The sequence below is a fragment of the Eptesicus fuscus genome, chromosome 3, assembly GCF_027574615.1.
Source record: "Eptesicus fuscus isolate TK198812 chromosome 3, DD_ASM_mEF_20220401, whole genome shotgun sequence".
NCBI classification, from domain to species: Eukaryota; Metazoa; Chordata; class Mammalia; order Chiroptera; family Vespertilionidae; genus Eptesicus; species Eptesicus fuscus.
Window position 1 is genome coordinate 60,131,875 of NC_072475.1, and position 17,870 is coordinate 60,149,744.

General features: G+C 41.4%; 1 protein-coding gene across 1 annotated transcript in view; it reads right to left on the reverse strand.

Annotated features, from left to right (window-relative positions):
* Window positions 1-17,870, reverse strand: part of CFAP91 (cilia and flagella associated protein 91) — a 60,357-nt gene that overhangs the window by 7,122 nt on the left and 35,365 nt on the right. Inside the window, exons 10-17 of the mRNA XM_008146639.3 lie at window positions 16,679-16,821; window positions 14,904-15,020; window positions 13,178-13,249; window positions 11,669-11,815; window positions 7,539-7,760; window positions 5,601-5,749; window positions 4,975-5,066; window positions 2,204-2,365 (exon numbers count right to left, since the gene is read on the reverse strand). Of these exons, the coding sequence (XP_008144861.1) occupies window positions 2,205-2,365; window positions 4,975-5,066; window positions 5,601-5,749; window positions 7,539-7,760; window positions 11,669-11,815; window positions 13,178-13,249; window positions 14,904-15,020; window positions 16,679-16,821 (1,103 nt within the window). The 3' untranslated portion in view covers window position 2,204. The remainder of the gene's footprint in view (window positions 1-2,203; window positions 2,366-4,974; window positions 5,067-5,600; window positions 5,750-7,538; window positions 7,761-11,668; window positions 11,816-13,177; window positions 13,250-14,903; window positions 15,021-16,678; window positions 16,822-17,870) is intronic.

The window sequence follows — 17,870 nt, forward strand, 5'->3', positions numbered from 1 at the left end:
CACAGATCACCATGGATGTCATAGAACAGGTGTGTTATACTAAGAAGTAAATGCGGATGTATTCAATTCAAACTATGTAAATTATTAATCTCATTACATTTGCATGCAAGAAAAATGACTACCCCAACAACAAGGTTGACTTTTATCACAATAATGATAGTCAAAATGCTTTGGTCCTTGAATTTATATTATACAGATAGCATATAACATGCATATAAATATATGGATTATATCTTCAATGATTTCAGAGGTTATTTCATTATTAATTAAATACAAAAGCTTTACTGCCTGGCTTGTGTGACTCAGTGTTTGAGCATCGACCTGTAAACCAGAGAGTTATGGTTCGAATCCTGGTCAGGGATCATGCCTGGGTTGTGGGCTCGATTCCCAGTGGGGGGTGTGCAGGAGACAGCCAATCGATGATTCCCTCTCATCATTGATGTTTCTATGTCTCCCTTCCTCTCTGAAATCAATAAAAGTATATTAAAAATAAAAAAAGCTTTTCTGCTGCAATGATATCCACAGCCTGATATTTAAGAGTCCTTTATCAGTTTTTTCTCTGCTTTCTTTCTTCACTGCCCCCTCATCTCAACCCTCCTTCCATGACCCTCTTTTATTAAGACTTAAAGTCCCAGCAGATTCCCCTAAGAGGTTCTCTCGGTCACATGAGCATAGGCATGCCTCAAGTGAAAATAAACTAATTATATAAGATTCTACAGTTGGTGGCAGAGATGGCCAACCCCCAATCCTTCTGACCGCCAGGCTCAATTTCCCCCCTAAGCTTTGGCTCCTTCCCTAACCTCACAGCATACCTTCAGGCCCAACAGTGAATGATGTGCCTCTGCCATGGGAGGGTGAGGGAGAAGGTATAGGCAAAGGGTTCACTCCATTTTCCCTTCTCATGAGAATTTTAGTTTCAATTGACTCTTTAGCTCTGTTCTCCTAGTCATCTGATAGGTGATACGTGTCAAGAATGTTACTAATACTACTTGAGGCAAAAATGACCCCTGAGTGGTAACTAGAATCTTATTGGGAAGGGTTATAAGTGAATTATTAATACTGAATAGGAAACTGTAGCTTTGAGTTTCCCTGAGTGTGCTGACTTTTGTAACTGGGCAAATCCATTGGGGGACCCTGGAAACTCTGCCTATAGAATTATTACAAGCGATACTGGCCCTGGGGCACGTAAACCAGACAACTCCTGCACCCACTCAATGTGAATCTCTTTTCCTTGTACCTGAACTATGTAACCTGGGGCTAAAGAAAGTGGCTGTGTTCTTCTGTGTGGCTACAGCAAGAGCTCCCACAGGAAGAGAACTGCCTGAGGCTCTGCTGGACGCTGCGGTTCCTGCCTGGTATCTTGCTGAGTAGACTGATATGCAAATCCTATCAAACGTGGTCCATGTTAGTCCTATGCATGTGACTATTTAGTTGAGCCTAAAACCAACCCCTGGTGGACAATGCACAAGGCATCTGAGCTGGAATCAGACAGGCTGTGCCTCGTGCTATGCTTACAACGAGCACAATGCAATAGGGGAACCTCCATGAGAACAAGCTCTTTTTTTGCAGCTTTATTTGTGATAAGTACCGTCACACGCAAAAAGAAACCATAAAAATAATCTAGAGTCCCATTTTCTGGTCACAAGAATCCAACTGCTATAATATCTACTATATTCTCTAACTATTTCAATAGCATATTCCATATCTTAGATGAAATATACCAATTTAAATGGGAGTGTTTCATCTTCTTAAACAATGGGCAATCTTTTCACATGATGATTATTAGAGTACTAGAGGCCCGGTGCACAAAATTCATGCACTGGGGGTGAGGGATGGGGGAGGTCCCTCAGCCCGGCCTGTACCCTCTCAAAGTCTGGGAGTCTCTTGATCGATGCCCTGCAGAGGGAAGCCCCACCCACCCACCACAGTGCCACGGGCCAGGTAGCCTGGGCCTCCCTCTGGGGGGCGATGGATCATGGAGCTCTGCGAGGTGATCATGGGGCAATGGCAGGGCCCCCAACCAATCGCATCACACCCACCTTGGCTGGCCTGGTGTCATAGCGTGGTTGTCCAGACGGTCGTTCAGCTGTTCCGCCATTCGGTTGATTTGCATTTTATGCTTTTATTATTATAGATAGCTCAAAGCTGAATGATGCTACGTTCCCTCCTCCCTACTTCCTTCCAAATGGAAAATCAAACTCACCTTAGCTGTCTTTCTCACTTTGAGTTTTTTCCTTAAGAAACTTGTCAGTGTCTGAGCCCTCATCTTGAGGTTGTTCAGCAAAGTCCCTTGCAAGCATGTCTCCTGTGTGGCCGTGGATAATCTGATGGGCTGCAAGAATATGCTTCCGCTGTGCGTTCCTCACTGTGCCAAGTGACAAAAGAATTTTTACTCTGAAAGTCTGAACTAATTCATTCCCACGTGTTTTCAAGATAGCCGTGATAGAAATGATAATTTTGCATCAGAATGCAAATTTTGTAACACAAAGATCATAAATGACTTAAAGGTAAGGTGCCCATACTTCCCTTTGAGCCTCAGTTTCTAATACGGAGGCTCATGGCTTTAGAAGGTGGTCCTAGCTCCACACGCTTAAGAATGTTTATCATCAAGGCTTCGTACATTAAGCATCCCATTTCCCTTGCAAAGGAGTAATCATGATGATGATGATGTTAGCATTTAGCATTTGTCTTTATTTTATGCCAGGCACTGTTTTAAGCAGTTGGCATATAATTATTCATTTAAACCTCACAACCCTAAAAGAGAGTTTTATTAATATCCCCATTTTCAGATGAGGAAACTGAGACACAGAAAGATTAAGTAATCTGCCCAAAGTCATATAGCTAGCAAAGGGCAGTAAGAAGTACTGTGGATTCTATGCTCTTCAGGTACCATCCGATTTATACAGGGTAAGTCACACAGCAACCTGTAGCACTTCACAGTAGTATGCCCAAAAGTATGGGGACTTTGGAGCCACATAGATCATGGTTCAAATCTGCAAGTTCTATAATGTGTCTAAGCACTAATTTCCTTAACTGAATAATGACAACATACCTACAGCTGTTGTAAGAAATCTAGATCAGGTACTTTTAAACATACTTAGTACCTTGTCTAGAACTTAGCAGTATTTAAAATTTGGTAGTTAATGTTATTTTACATCTATATACAGGTCTCTTCAGGTCTTTCCCATCCCTCAACTAAAAAAAAAAAAAAAGATATCTCAAAATGGACTGCATATAATATCTTAAATTGGGGTCAAGAATACATATAATACATATGGCTCACTTATTTGAAAAGAGAAACAAAGGTTCTAGCGCGTGCCCCCTGTCCATAAGGTTTTCTTGATTTGATGCACATAAAGGGAGGAGGCCACCCTGGCTGGGTAGCTCAGTTGGTTAGAGCATCATCCTGATATGTCAAGGTTGTGGGTTCAATCTCCAGTTAGCCACGGCATACAAAAAGCAACCAATGAATGCATGAATGCATAAGTAAGTGGAACAACAAATCTATGTTTTTCTCTTTGTCTCTCTCTCTCTCTCTCTTCCTCTCTCCCTTCCTCTCTCTCATCAATTAAAAAATATATATATTTTTTTAAATATTTAAAGTGAAGAGACTAAGGACTTGTCCAGTGTGCCCACAAACAAGACCCACTGGATTCCTTCAGCTCAAGTCCCCCTCCAGCTCCTTCTCTCAGACCCAGGAGAAGCTGGAGGAGGGGGTCACAAACGAGTAACTGTTAAATACAGTTTCCCCCTCTCTTTGGATTTCCTTGGGTAGAATTTATCTGACACAAGCTGACCTCACTTGGGACCTCAGAGAAGTAGAAAGGAGTTGCATATTTTCTTAAGGATCTAGATAACACAATATCCCTTTTATAAAGTAAGGTAACACAGAACTATTTATTACCTGAAAATTAAACTTTGCTCGTATAGGCACTATCATCTGGTGGGAGTATGAGTTAGAACAATCTTTTTGTGGGGCAATTTGGTAGTACCTATCGAAATGTAAAATTCACATACCTTATTCACTGCTAGGAATTTATTCTCAACAGCACAACCAGGACATGTGTAAAATATACTGACTGCAGCACCGCTAGTTATAGAAAAACACACTGGAAACAAGCTAAATGCTTATCGAAGAGGGTACTGGTTTAAAAAATTATAGTGCAATCATATAATGGGCAAATAAGATATTTCTTTGTTCTCTTCAAATTCATGAGACCCCCACCATTCCTTCATCCTGGTTCAATGACCTAAAATACTACACTTCTCTTAAACTTGTCCAGAATCCCCCTTAATAACTCTGACACCTACTAAGATGTTATTTCACTTTAAGTATTGACCTCTGGTTGCACACCTCCCTCTGGGATCGGGTCTGTCACCAATCGTCTGAAAGCTCCAAAAGAATATTCTTTTTTTTAAGACACACTTTTTTCTCCTTATCTGTTTACTAAAAGCATCAATCTTCCCAAACATCCGCTGCTGACACGTGACATCTGAGGGTATTTATTCTGCCATTCGGACCTGGCAGCCACAGGAGGCATCCGTGACGCAGGGGAGCAGCAGAGCAGCGTCAGACCCTCCAGGCGCCCCCGCTTTCAACAGCCACCTTGCACGTGCCCTGCCTCCACAGGCTGCTTCACTTTGAAAACCCCGCATATTCGGAACATTTACTTTATGTTTTTAAAAAATCAAATCACAGAGTACACCTCTTCTGGAACTTGGGGACTCCCTCTCAAAGGAGGGTTGGATCGATCTTGATGCTCGGCCACGCTTATAAGAACTTTGCCCATCTCCACTAGAGGTGAGTATATCTGGAATCAGCAGGAAGAGAACTGGACAAGCTCTGAAATAAGAAAGCTCAGTGATTCTCCTTCAGAAATTTCCCCATACCGCTGCTCAGTTTTAAATCTTTGGGATATCGAAAGAGTTTCTCTTTTTTAAAAATCATAAAGGGACGCATTTGCATGGGCTTACCTTTTTCTTTGACGAAGTCCTTTTGCACCTCTGGGATCAGGAAACTATAAACCAACTCGGCAACAATCTCCTCTGACTGAAGCTGAGTTCGACTAAAAAATAAACAAATTAAACTTTAGTTGTGGCTGTAGTTGGATCCTCCTGACTTGTGAAGGAACTCCACCATCACCTTCCCCTTGGTTAAGTGATCTGAAATATCACATTCCTGGTGAGCTTGGTTAACCCCATGGAAAAGTCAGATTGGCTCCGCCCTTCATGTACCCTGCCAGCCAGGAAGGGAATGTTAGAAATGCAACTTATACGTGGGAGCCACACACCTCGGGGTGGAGTCCAAGTAATGTTGCATGTACTTACTCACATGTCTCCCATGCTTTGAGGTATTCTAAAGTAAGTAATGTAAAAGTGAGCCAGCCTGCAGAGACTTCTATTCCCAGGGCTCCCACCATGCACAGGGATAGGCCTGTCAGCTTCTAAAGCGTTATGCTAATAATAATAAAACAATGGGCACTGAAGCATGAGCTATATATTTGTGTTTCCTTGGTGGTGAACTCTTAAGCTCCTGAAAAGTACATAGAAGTAACAGCAAGTGGGCTATCTCTGCTACCATCCATTCTCTTGGCACATACCGGTTTTCCATTTCATAAGCAATGTCATTGATTTCCTTAGCCATCTTCTCAATTTCCGCCCTGGCTTGTTCTTCTGCAGTATTCGCTTCGGTGTTCAGTATTATGTCTTCCAGATATGAAGATATTGTACTCTGGTGAACTTTAACCACCTGAAAAAAACCCCAAATGCCCACAGTTACTGAGAACAAGAATACTAATGTAAATAAGACAAGAAAAATGAACATCGGTAACTTTTTTTTAGCTCATTTACTGAGTTCATTAAGTCCCTTCATTGATTATTCCTTTTTTCTAGACCGTCTGTTTCTAACCCACCTTTCTACCCATTCTAACCCATTTTAGAATTGTGGATTTTCCTCGGGGGTGGACACTACACATTGCAGGAAGGTCCTGGATCCCGGCTATGTTCTTACCCACAGCATGTCTTGTCACACTACCTAACTGTGGCAGAGACTAAGGTATTTCCCAATGTCCTTCCTCTTCAATAATAGAACCTCTGGATTTTAGCTGAGCCAATAGGTCCCTAGAACAGACTGCATTTCCTAGCACCCATAGTTCTAGCCAAGGGAATGCCTGCATAAGTGATGCAGGCACTTTCCAGAACGGATTGTTAAAAGGAAAAACCTAGCTTTATTTTTTTTTTCCCCTTTTTCCTTCCTCATTTCATGGGGACATGATGCTGGAGCACCGGAAGTCATCTTAAACTGCCATGAGGGCCAGGCCTTAGGGACAGAAAAGCAGAAAGCTAGAGGGATCCTGGATTTTTGATGAACTTTCTGAACCATCTTATCCGTCTACATTGCTTCTTTTTAAAGCTTTCTTCAAACTGTGAAACAGAATACACATGCAGAGAAGTGTGAATGAACGTACAGTGTAATGAATCAGAGGAAAGCCAGCACCCATCAGCCACTGCCAGGATCCCAGAAGACCGCCGTGGGTTCTTCCTGACCAGTCCCCTTCCCCCCTCACAATTTACAGCAAACATTTTCCTTTTCTTATAGTTTTGCTCCCTAAGTAGGAACCATAGTAATAGTTTAGTTTTGCCTGTTTTACAGGTAGATACACAGGAAGCATCACATGCAGCATCTTTAGTTTTGTATGCGTTCTATCTCAACAGATTTTCAGCTTCTTGGGAGAAGGGTACTTTTTTATTTCATGTCTGGATATTTCTGTGTATCTTGGGAATCAGTAATAACTCAGCACCTGTTTCTTGACTGGCACTATAACTACCTGTAAAACACCAAATCCATAACTTTGAATCCCTGTGTCTTCCCTGCGAAAGACCCCAAATGACCAGCTTAATTCAGTGTCAACCAAGCAACCAACCAATCTATAATAATAAAAGTGTAATATGCTAATTAGACTGGACATCCTTCCAGATGACCTTCCGGACGAAGCCGGGCCTGCGAGGGAAGCCCGGGTCCCAGGTGCCAGAGGAAAGCTGGTGCCAGCAGCTGGGGGAAGGAAGGCCTACACTTGCATGAATTTTGTGCATCGGGCCTCAAGTCAAAATATATTTGCTCAATGTCTACTGTACATTGATCTATGCTGTGGGATGGAAGGCACCACGGGATGTACAACATGCCTGCTCTAGGGAGCCCAGAGTCTTACTGGGAATCAAGTTGAACCTATGGAACAATTAGCTGAGTCTTCTAATAGTCCAGCGTTGGGAAGTTTACTGTGTTCCACCTGTAGTAATAAATACACTTGTGTGTTTCTGTATATCTTTATGAATGTGTAAGGTTCTGGACACATTGTGCTTGTATATGCATGAGTTAATGAGGAAATAGGTGGCTAAATGTGTTCTGTGTAGGATCTCAATATATATTTGTCGAATACAATGAAAAATACAAAACAAATGCCATTTCATTTCTTAAGTTTCCTTTGGTTTGACTGTGCTCCTTACAAACAGCTTCCAGATATGCCGCTGCCCTCACTTGCCTCCTTAAATATCTCGTCCTCCTCCCGCAGGCGCCTCTGTTCCACCTGGCGCCGACCACTCTCCTCGGCTTCCCGCATCCTCCGCTGTCGTTCGGCCAGCATGGCAAAGGCATGGATCCTCCTCTCTTCCTGGAGTCTCACCAGCTCTTTGGACAGGAAGTCGAACATGTCTGCCAGCACCCTTCCTTCCAGTCCAGCCAGATGGTTTTCAACTAGTGACACCTTAAAAATAATGTCATCTTAAGGATACAAATTCCACTAAAAATGGGGATTTATAAGGAAGAATGCTGGGTTACCCAGAACTCTTGACAGTCACTTTATTTTCAGCCTGCACTTGGTTTTTATTAGGAATATTCTCTCTAGACTGGCCCCATTCCGAGGGTTCTATCACTAGGAAAACTTATGATACAATCTTAGACATAAGGAAGTAGATTGCTCTCAGTCACTGAAGGCTTATAGTCCTCAAGTTAGAAAGAGGATTTAGCAAAGAATTCTGTTAGTGTCTACACAGGATGCATTTTTTTTAAAATTTCAAATTTAGCCCTAGTCAGTTTGGCTCAGTGGATAGAGCGCTGACTCAGGGACTGAAGAATCACAGGTTTGATTCCAGTCAAGGGCACATACCTGGGTTGCAGGCTCAAGCCCCGATCCTGGTCAGGGCACGAGGAGGCAATCAATCAATGTGTCTCTCTTACTTCAATGTTTCCCTCTCTCTCTGTCTCTCCCCCTCTCTTCCACTCTCTCTAAAAATCAATGGAAATATATCCTTGAGTGAGGATTAACAATAACAAAAATATAACTAAATTTCAATTTTTAAAAAAAATATATTTTTTATTGATTTCAGAGAGGAAGGGAGAGGGAGAGAGAGAGAGAAACATCAATGATGAGAGAGAATCATTGATCGGCTGCCTCTGGCACACCCCAAACTGGTGATTGAGCCTACAACCCGGGCATGTGCTCTGACTGAGAATCCTGGTTCATAGGTCAATGCTCAACCACTGAGCCATGCCAGCCAGGCTCAATTTTATCCAAATAAAGTGCTATGAATTCCAAGACAGGAAGAGAAATGTCAAGGGTTTTTATTAAAGATAGCAATGGAGTTTAATAAAATAGAATCTCCTAGAAATTCACTAATGATACCTTTTTAATTTCTTAATGCCTCATTCTTTAACATAAGTTTGGGGGAATTTTAAGATTTTGAATAACATAAAAGTAGAAAACCATAATTTCAAAGTCATTAACAACTATCTTTGAAATAGAGCAGGAAAAATACATGTCTATATGATCCTTACGGTAAAATAAAGGCCTAGAGTTCTTGGCCAGGAATAAGTCACAGTGTCTATCTGTCCTGGCCTTGACACATCCTATATAATAAAAGCCTAATATGCTAAGTGTCTGGTGGACCTGCCAGCTGTTCAACCAATCAAAATGTAATGTTAATGATATGCTAAGGCCACTCAACTGCTCACTATGACATGCACTCACCATGGGGGGCTGGGGGGGGGGGGCGGGCGCAGACACTCCGCCCTAGCTTGCTGCTGGGGTCTGGCCAATCAGGACTGAGCAAGACAGGCCAGATATACCCCGGAGCCCTCCAACAATCCCTCCCTGGCCCTGATAGCGCACCTGTGGGGTCCCTTGGCCTGGCCTGCACCCTCTCACAATCCAGGACCCCTTGGAAGATGTCAGAGAGCTGGTTTTAGCCCTATCCTGCAGGCCAGGCCGAGGGACCCCACTCGTGCACGAATTTGTGCACTGGGCCTCTGGTGGAGAATAAAGGCATTTAAAGGACTGTATCCTTTGCCACTCCCACCTGTTCCCTCTCCCATTCTCAAGTATAAGGGGAAGAGCTCTCCTCCCAGGCACATGTTACTTTAATATTGACAGTTGGACTCTGTACTCAGTTCCCCTCTGGTTCATTTGAAGGGAGGAAATCCGAACAGGTTTCCAAGGTGGTATGGCTACTGAGTGAGACTGTCAATCAAATGTAGTTATTAGTCCAATACATTCATCCTCATCCTCACCCACTGCCCAGCCCATACCTACCTTCTAACCACAAAGTCCAGCTTTACTTACACAATAGGAGAGGTGGAAAGAACTGGCAAGAGTCTCACTACTCCTAACATTTGTAAGCGGCGATCATTCAGCCCAGAGATCACAAACAGATTTCCTCCTCATCTCCAGGGATCACAGCTCCCTCACTTGTGTGTGTGTGTGTGTGTGTGTGTGTGTGTGTGTGTGCGTGTGTTAGGGGGGTGAGGGTTGGGGGGGAGGCAACCTTTAAAATCCTGAGATTTTAAATCCTGTTCATGTCTAATCTACCTCAACAAGAAAGATATGCTTAGGTAGTAAATTTTAATTTGAAGATTAAATAAAAAATATATTTAGCAAGGTGATTCCGTTGCAGTCACATTGTGTAATACACTACATAATTGGAACCTGTGCATTTTCTGGATTGTTTTCCACAGAAAATGTAAGAGGAGAAAAGGAGAGGGTCAGCACTGCTGCAGGTATCCATGAGGTGCCCGCTCCATCTGACCCCTGCAAATCACTAGTGTATTTAGTATAGTGGAAGGTAAGCAGGGTGAGTCCTTGGCTGCGTGACAGCTCTTCCCACTACCTCCTCCCTTAGCTCTTAGCTGACATGATATCAGTCAGGTACACTGAGTGGCCAGATTATTATGATCTCTGAATGCATAATAATCTGGCCACTCAGTGTATATCCTATATAATAAAAGGCTAATATGCAAATTGTCCCCTCAACCAGGAGTTTGACCAGCAGGCAGGCCGGTCATGTCCCCTCCCCTTGGCCAGGCTGGCTGGACCCACCCATGCACGAATTCATGCACTGGGCCTCTATATATATATACACTGAGTGGCCAGATTATTATGCGTTCAGAAATCATAATAATCTGGCCACTCAGTGTATATGTCCGCTAAATGGAATAGAGTTGAAAAGCCTGGATTGGCTTAGGTGTATCTGCCAAAGTCTACAATCAGAAACCTCCAAGGGCCAAAGAGGGCATTTTCCCACCCAGGTCCTGGGACCTGGTGCTTCCAGGGCATTTGCTCTCTATCTGAACAGAAAAGTGCAGCCCTGTCTCCATCATTTCCAGGCCTCTCAGATTCAGAGACTCCTGTGTCCACATTCTCTTCTTCTTCCTCTGGTCCTTCTGTTGGGTCTCACAGCCTGTGGCTTTCTTCCCCTCTCCCCTACACGAGCTCCCCAAACTCAGTGGCCATCCAGTCCTGCTGTCATGTAAAAGGAGTAAAGTTGCGCACATTTCCAACATTTGAGAACCAAGTCCACACAGCACAGTTATGTGTGTGATTAAAGGTGGGTCATACTGGCTTAACATTTGAGCCCAAGTCCACACAGCACAGTTATGTGTGTGATTAAAGGTGGGTCATACTGGCTTTGCTGTAAGTTCACTTTCTTACAACACCAAACACTGTGCAAACAGATGGTTTTCCACGCTGATTAACAGGTTAGCGGGAGAGGTAGAAAAGTGCATCCACATTGTAGTCAACAGCATTAGAAACGGTGCTTACAGAGATGAGCACAGACGAGAACAGGGAGGGAGACATTTACCCTTGTTGGGTGAGGGCTGCTATTAGGTCAGCAGAATGCAGAGGTCATGATGAAAGTCACAGAATATCATATTAACATATTTAATATGCATTTTAACCAGCATGACTTATCTATGTACAGCTCCAAAGCTCAAAATTAAGTGCTGATATTTACAAATAAATCTCATTTCTCATTTTTTTTCTTTTTGCTTTTATTACCATTCATTCTGCTAAGCTCTCACTAACTGAAATATAGTACAGTCGTCAAATGTTTAAGAAAAATTGAAAGGGAAAACCTTTTAAAATGTAGGTTTCTTTTTTCTTCTTTTTGCAAATAAGGAATATAAGACCATATTCAATTCAGTGAGGGCACACCCCATTCTAATTATAGATTGTAGCAGCATTGTTTAAAAATGCTGACTGTGATAGAGTGGTGGCATTGTGGGGGAGGTTTTTTTTTTCATCAATTCACTTATTGTTATTATAATGTTGCTCACACAATAGTACAAATCAAGGGAGAAAATGTGACAAGAATGGAACAAGAAAGAAAGGGAAAGAACCTTGTGTTCATGCAAGTTCCTCTGCCGCTGCAGGGCCAGTGTCACTTGCTTCTCGGTTTTCCTCACCAGCCTGTCATCTTCCTGTAGAGCGTGGGTGGTGCGCAGCTCCTGGATCAACTCCAGTCGCTTTTCTTTCCCTTCAAACATCTGTATCAAATCAAATCAAAGAGAGACTTGCAAATTAGCATCCCTTGTGTCAGGCTCTAGGGCTCCCAAGCAGTGACTTATGAAGAGTAGGTTCGGCTCCGCCTTAGGGAACCACAGAGCCTGTGTGTTCCACAGAGTGAGGTCAGCCCTCTTACTACACCTCCGGCTGCTCAGGCAGAGGAGGGAGCTTAGTTATCAGTTAGTTGTTTACGCGGTTTCTTAAAATGCCTGTCAAAGGCAAGGGGACCGCTACAGGGTCATATTAAGAAACTTGAACTTCCCCTCATTTCCTTCTTCCCTAAGAAAGCTGGGGATGGTATATTTCATAGCTATATTTTCTTTTCCTATAGATCTGCCCCTGCTTTGTAATATACAATGTGCTGTCTGAACTGAGGCAATTCTCCTGGGAAATACCAAAAGGAGAGTAAAGAATAATGCTGAACACAAAATGCTCCCCCGGCTTCCCTGGACTTGCTCTTCATAATTGAGTCTTTTAAGAGTTATAACTGTCTGGGGAGAAATAACTCTTTTAGCTGGGACTTTATATCAGTCCACTTTTTAAACTGAGTGTTTGCTCTGGCAGCATAAATAACCTAAGGCTTCCCGGTCAGGAAGACCAGAGTTGAATTTGCTGGTAATTAACATACTCTCTCTCAGACTTACATTACTTGCCTATAATACAGGGTAAGTGATAGGGAAAAAATGAGATGATATATGTAGAATAAAAAATGTATAATGTGGGCATTGAGTAGGGGTTCAAACTGTAGTTATTATTTAGTTATTTCATTTATTATTCAGGTATTGCCAGCTAAGTACAACTCAAATAGTTGTATTATGACTTGGTGGAAAATTAGGGAATCCACTTTGTGGGTGATATTTTAATGATCAAAATTCAGGTAAGAAAATTGCCGGATTTAGCAATTCCAGGAAGACATTACTTTCCCACTGTCTTGGCTACAACTGTAGCAAACAGCAGGCAGGTTATTCCTCTCCTTGACACTGTGTCACCCAACTGGACAATCTATGGCAGTAGAAAGGAATAGGTAGGTAATTCAAGAGTATAGTTCCAAAGAACATATATGCATAACCCACAGACACAGACAACAGTGTGGTGATGGCCAGAGGGAAGGTGGGGCGAGGCTGGGTGGAGGTGGGCAAAGGGGGAGGAGAATGAGGACATCTGTAACAGTGTAAACAATAAGAATAAAGTTAAAAAAACACACACACAGAAAAAAAAAAAAAAAGAAAGAGTGTAGTTCCATAAGACAGAGGTGAATTCACCCCAAGGAACCAAGCACGTGCACATTCTGTGAATCTATTTTCAGAGGAGAAGCTCATGGCCAGTGGTCGGACCCTACATACCACATTCTGAACGACTCTGCCCCGGAGTAACTTTTGAAGGTAGATAACAGCCTTTTCTATATCTTCTTCTTCCTAAAAGAACAAAGGGAGAACCAAGCAGCTTGAGAACAGTAGTCAGTATCAAATAATTTTTTAAAGAATTAGATCAAACAGAAGAGACTGTGCTAGATGCCAGAAGAATTTACAAGGAAATTAAAAATGGTCTCTACCTTCATTGAACATATAGTATTTTAAATGTTACTTACTTTATTATTAAACTTCATTATTATTTTTCATCATAAATATCATTAACAAATCATATAAAAAGTTAAAAAAAATTCACCCACTGTCATACTATACCTATAATTTAAGCAATTTTCATTTCCCTATACTTTACAGCAAAATCATTCTTGAAGCTGAAAGTATTATTTATAGCATCCCTTTTGCAATAGTTTTTTCATGTTTGATCATGAGTAGACAAAGGATACAGCTAATCTAGGTCAGAGTCTAGAGGGAGGTACTTCTCACAAAAATTTAGCAAAACTGGTAAAATCAGAATATAGTAGACAAGATTAGCCATTTATAAAAATCACCTTTAATAACTATGTGTCAAAAGCAGAAAGAGCAGCCCGGCTGGTGTTGCTCAGTGGTTGAGCATCTACCCATCAACCAAGAAGTTCCTGGTTCGATTCCCAGTCAGGGCATATGCCTGGGTTGCAGGCTTGATCCCTGATAGGATATGTCTCTCTCTTATCAATGTTTCTATCTCTCTATCCCTCTCCCTTCCTCTCTCACTAAAATCAATAAATACATTTATAAAAAAAAACAACCACCAACAGAAAGAGCAGAGTGGGCAAATCTAATTAAGGCATCTCTGAATGCAAAAGAAAGCAACAGTAAAATCAATGGCATTAACATGTGATAGACAATGTGTTAACCACCGGCAGTGGTGGCACAAGGTCTAAAATGGGGCTATTGTCCAGACCACGTCCTAGCCAGGCAATAGCAGCATTCCAGTCCCTCCACAGTTGGCCCATCAGAGGTGCTAGGGAGTTGATCTGTCCACTGCCCTCCCTCTGACAAAGCATAACCTCCTGAATACAATCTGGCTTCTTGTGAGAATCGCCCTCTATGGGGAGATAATGGGCTGACCTACCAGTGAGGAGCATCCTGATCCACCAGGCAGTTTTATTTCTCCCCATAAAGTAATAAATTTGCATTGTGGCATCTCTAGCGGTTTGTTGTGGGTTTGTTTAGTCTGGGTCAGTCTTAGCCAGCTCAGGCACCTTGCGCTCAAACTGAGTTTGGGATCTGTGAAGGTGAGGCATGGCCCGCTGAGCCAGTCCTACCTCATAAGTCAGCCTGTCCTCGCGACTTTCTAACATTTCTTTCTTCTCTGTCATCAGCTACCTCCCCATTGGGCAGATAATTAATGGGATAATTATAACCCATCATTCAATCCTTTTTTGTTTTATTTGACACACATGAGGATTACCTTCTGATGCCTACTTTTCTTGGGAAAACTTTTTATTCTTTGTGTTTTAATTTTTTAAAGGATTAGGTTTAGATTTCATTTCATCTCATTTTACTTGTTTTTGTGATTGTGTGTTTGATGTTTGAAAATAAGAATAAAGGCAACATAAATTAACACTGTTAAATTAGGTTTGTTTTTAACTCGAACTTTCCTAAGAATAAATGGACAGCAATGTTAAATTTTGCATTTTAAATAGAAAAGTTTCAAACTTACATTGGAAGTCATTTCCAAGGTTGGAGTTGGAAGCCGAGGTTGAGGTATTGGCTTTCTTTGAAGAAAGAGCAGAGGTTTCTTTGGTTCGGGAACTCTATTCCTCTTATCCAACAGTGCCTGAAAAACCCCCAACTACTGTCATTTCTTACCTTTGTATTTTCTTCCACTACCACATCTAGGCCACAGATATGAATATCAATCAGAAATAACCTTCTCTATGCCTATGCTAGGACAGTTTGAACAAGGTGCTTGTATCTCCCAAGGGATGCTGTGATATTCCTAAGGATAAGTTAGCGACTGAATAAACATAGCACATATTCTACGTATATCCATTTAAATCAAATCCAACAATGTATTATAAATAAGATAATACACCTTGACCAAGATAGCTTTGTCCCAGGTATGCAAGGATAAATTATTATTTGTAAAAATAAAGCTTAAAAATAGCCCACCTGGCCTGGCTGGCATGGCTTAGTGGTTGAACTTTGACCTATGAACCAGGCAGTCATGATTCAATTCCCGGTCAAGGGTACATGCCAGGGTTGCGGGCTTGATCCCCAGTATGGGGCGTGCAGGTGGCAGTCCATCAATGATCCTCTCTCATCATTGATGTTTCTATCCCTCTCCCTTCCTCTCTGAAATCAATGAAAATGTATTTTTTATAAAAAACACCCAGAAACCGTAACTCTTCCTTAATGCAATAATAACTTTAAAAGGAAAAGGTTTTTCATAATTAGTTCAATAAGTGCAGACAAAACATTTGATAAAATCCAACACAAACACATGATTTAAAGTTTCAGTAAATTAAGAATGGAAGGGAACTTCCATACCCTGATAACACAACTCATGTATTTAAAAAATCTTACAAAAAGTGAGAGAATAATGAACAGAGTTCAGAATGGGTAAAAGGAAGATGAGATAGGAAAGAAGCACATGGATATAGGTAAATGATCGTTAAGGTCCTAATTTTTATCTGATTCTATTACCAAGACCAACTGAACAAACAAGCATGCATGGGCCAGTGATTAGACTATCATCAACCAGGGGGTCTCATCGTGTGGCTCCTGCAGCATCAGCGTCTCCTGAACCTTGTAAATGCCAACACTCCAGCCCTCCCGCTGACCCACTGAATCAGCAACTTTGGGGTGGGACCCAGCAACGTGTTTTAATAAGCCCTCCGGGTGGTCCTGGTGCATGATAAAGGTTGAGCACCACTATCATATACCACAAATTCTAACCCAAGTCTGTACACCTATCATCCAATTAACAAAATAGAAAGCCCAGCCGCTGGATGCTGAGTAGTTGGTTGACGGGGATGACCATCAGACTTTCTCATTCAGTTATGTTTTAAACTGGATGAGAGAGGAGTTGAGCATGACTCCCTTTCTTCATGATGCCCTGGTAACAAATCTTAAAGGGAGGAAATGAGGCCTATTATCCTATTCAAACCATAATTCTTAACACTAGACCTTAATGTAGTGTCAAATTGATGTAAATTCAAAGTCAGAACCACTTTTAGACAGTAACATGGCTTCAGTAAATGGAAAGAACAACCTCCAAGAGGTTTTCCTACAAGTAATTTAAAATGAGGGGGAAGACGCACAGCACAGCACAGACAACCTCCAGAGAGAGAAGTCTAGAGAGCGGGGGAACGAAGGGCTGTGTATTGAGAGCTACTGGACTTTGCAGCCCAAGACAAAGTGCAGTGTTTGCAGTGTGGTATTTTCTGCAAAAGTCACCCTAGAAGCGTCTTGTTTTCCAGATGAGGTTTATACCTTATGAACCTCTGCCAACTCGTTCTCCAGCTTTGCCGCCCTCTTTAGAAAGCCAGCTTTGGTGGTTGTGACTTTAGGCTTTGGAGCTTGGATTCGGGGCTGTGTCACAAAATCTGGGAGACAGGACTCAAGCTCCACTAATCCTATGGGAAGGAAGCACATCTTTTTAGTATCTGGTGCTTAAATTTAGCATTTTGAAAGCATATTGTTAATTTTATCAGTTGCTTGCCAAGTGGCCTCATTTAGAATCATTGGTAAGGTGTATCTCATATAACTGAATCACCCCCAAAGTATAAAGCAAATTTCTGTATAAATTCATGTTCTCAGTGACTTATACTAAAAAATGAGAAATGCATTCTAAAGTGAAAACACTGCCCTGAAAAAACAAACTCCACAATAATAATCAATAGAAAATTGATGATCATATGGTACATGTCACCATTCTAAAGTGGATGTATACCAATTTATCATATTCTGCTCTGGAGATGATCAGCCAGAGCTACACATCCAATATTATGACCATTAACTCATGATCTTGGCCATGTGATGCTTCAACTTGTCAACTGAAATTTAAGTAATTTAAATAAAGGTCTCTCTTGAATGGGATAGCAGAAATAATCCTCTCCATGAATTTATGCCCTGGTTTTCCATCCCCTTGCCTACTCATTTTCTGGCATTTCTTTTTAAAAGACTGATTTCATTATATATTTCTTTGCTTGATAAACCTGCTATAAAACCTTTTTCTATTTCTTTTTGAACAACTTTGATGATTAGTAACATTCAATGTGTTTTAATGTTTAGTAGTTAATTGACTTTACCCCTTGATAAATGGTTGTATAGTGTATCTATTTATTTATGTGGGTCTTAGTAGTTTTTGTTAGTTTGTATCAACTCACATTATTAATAATATTAAATATATTAATTACTTTTTCTTGCAAGTATTTTTATTTGTTGTTTAGCTTTTAATCTAAGTTATGTTTTATATATTTAATTTATATTACTTTTTTCCCCACCACTATTGAATTATGCAATCTTATATTTGTTTAGCTAATCTGACGGTGGTGTATTTTGCTGCCAATTGAGAATCACAATAGATAATCCTAATCACTAGCATAAAAGATTTAAAGTACTGCTCATATCAAGGCATAGGAAGACTCCTCCTCAGGAGGTATATATATACATAAATTATGTA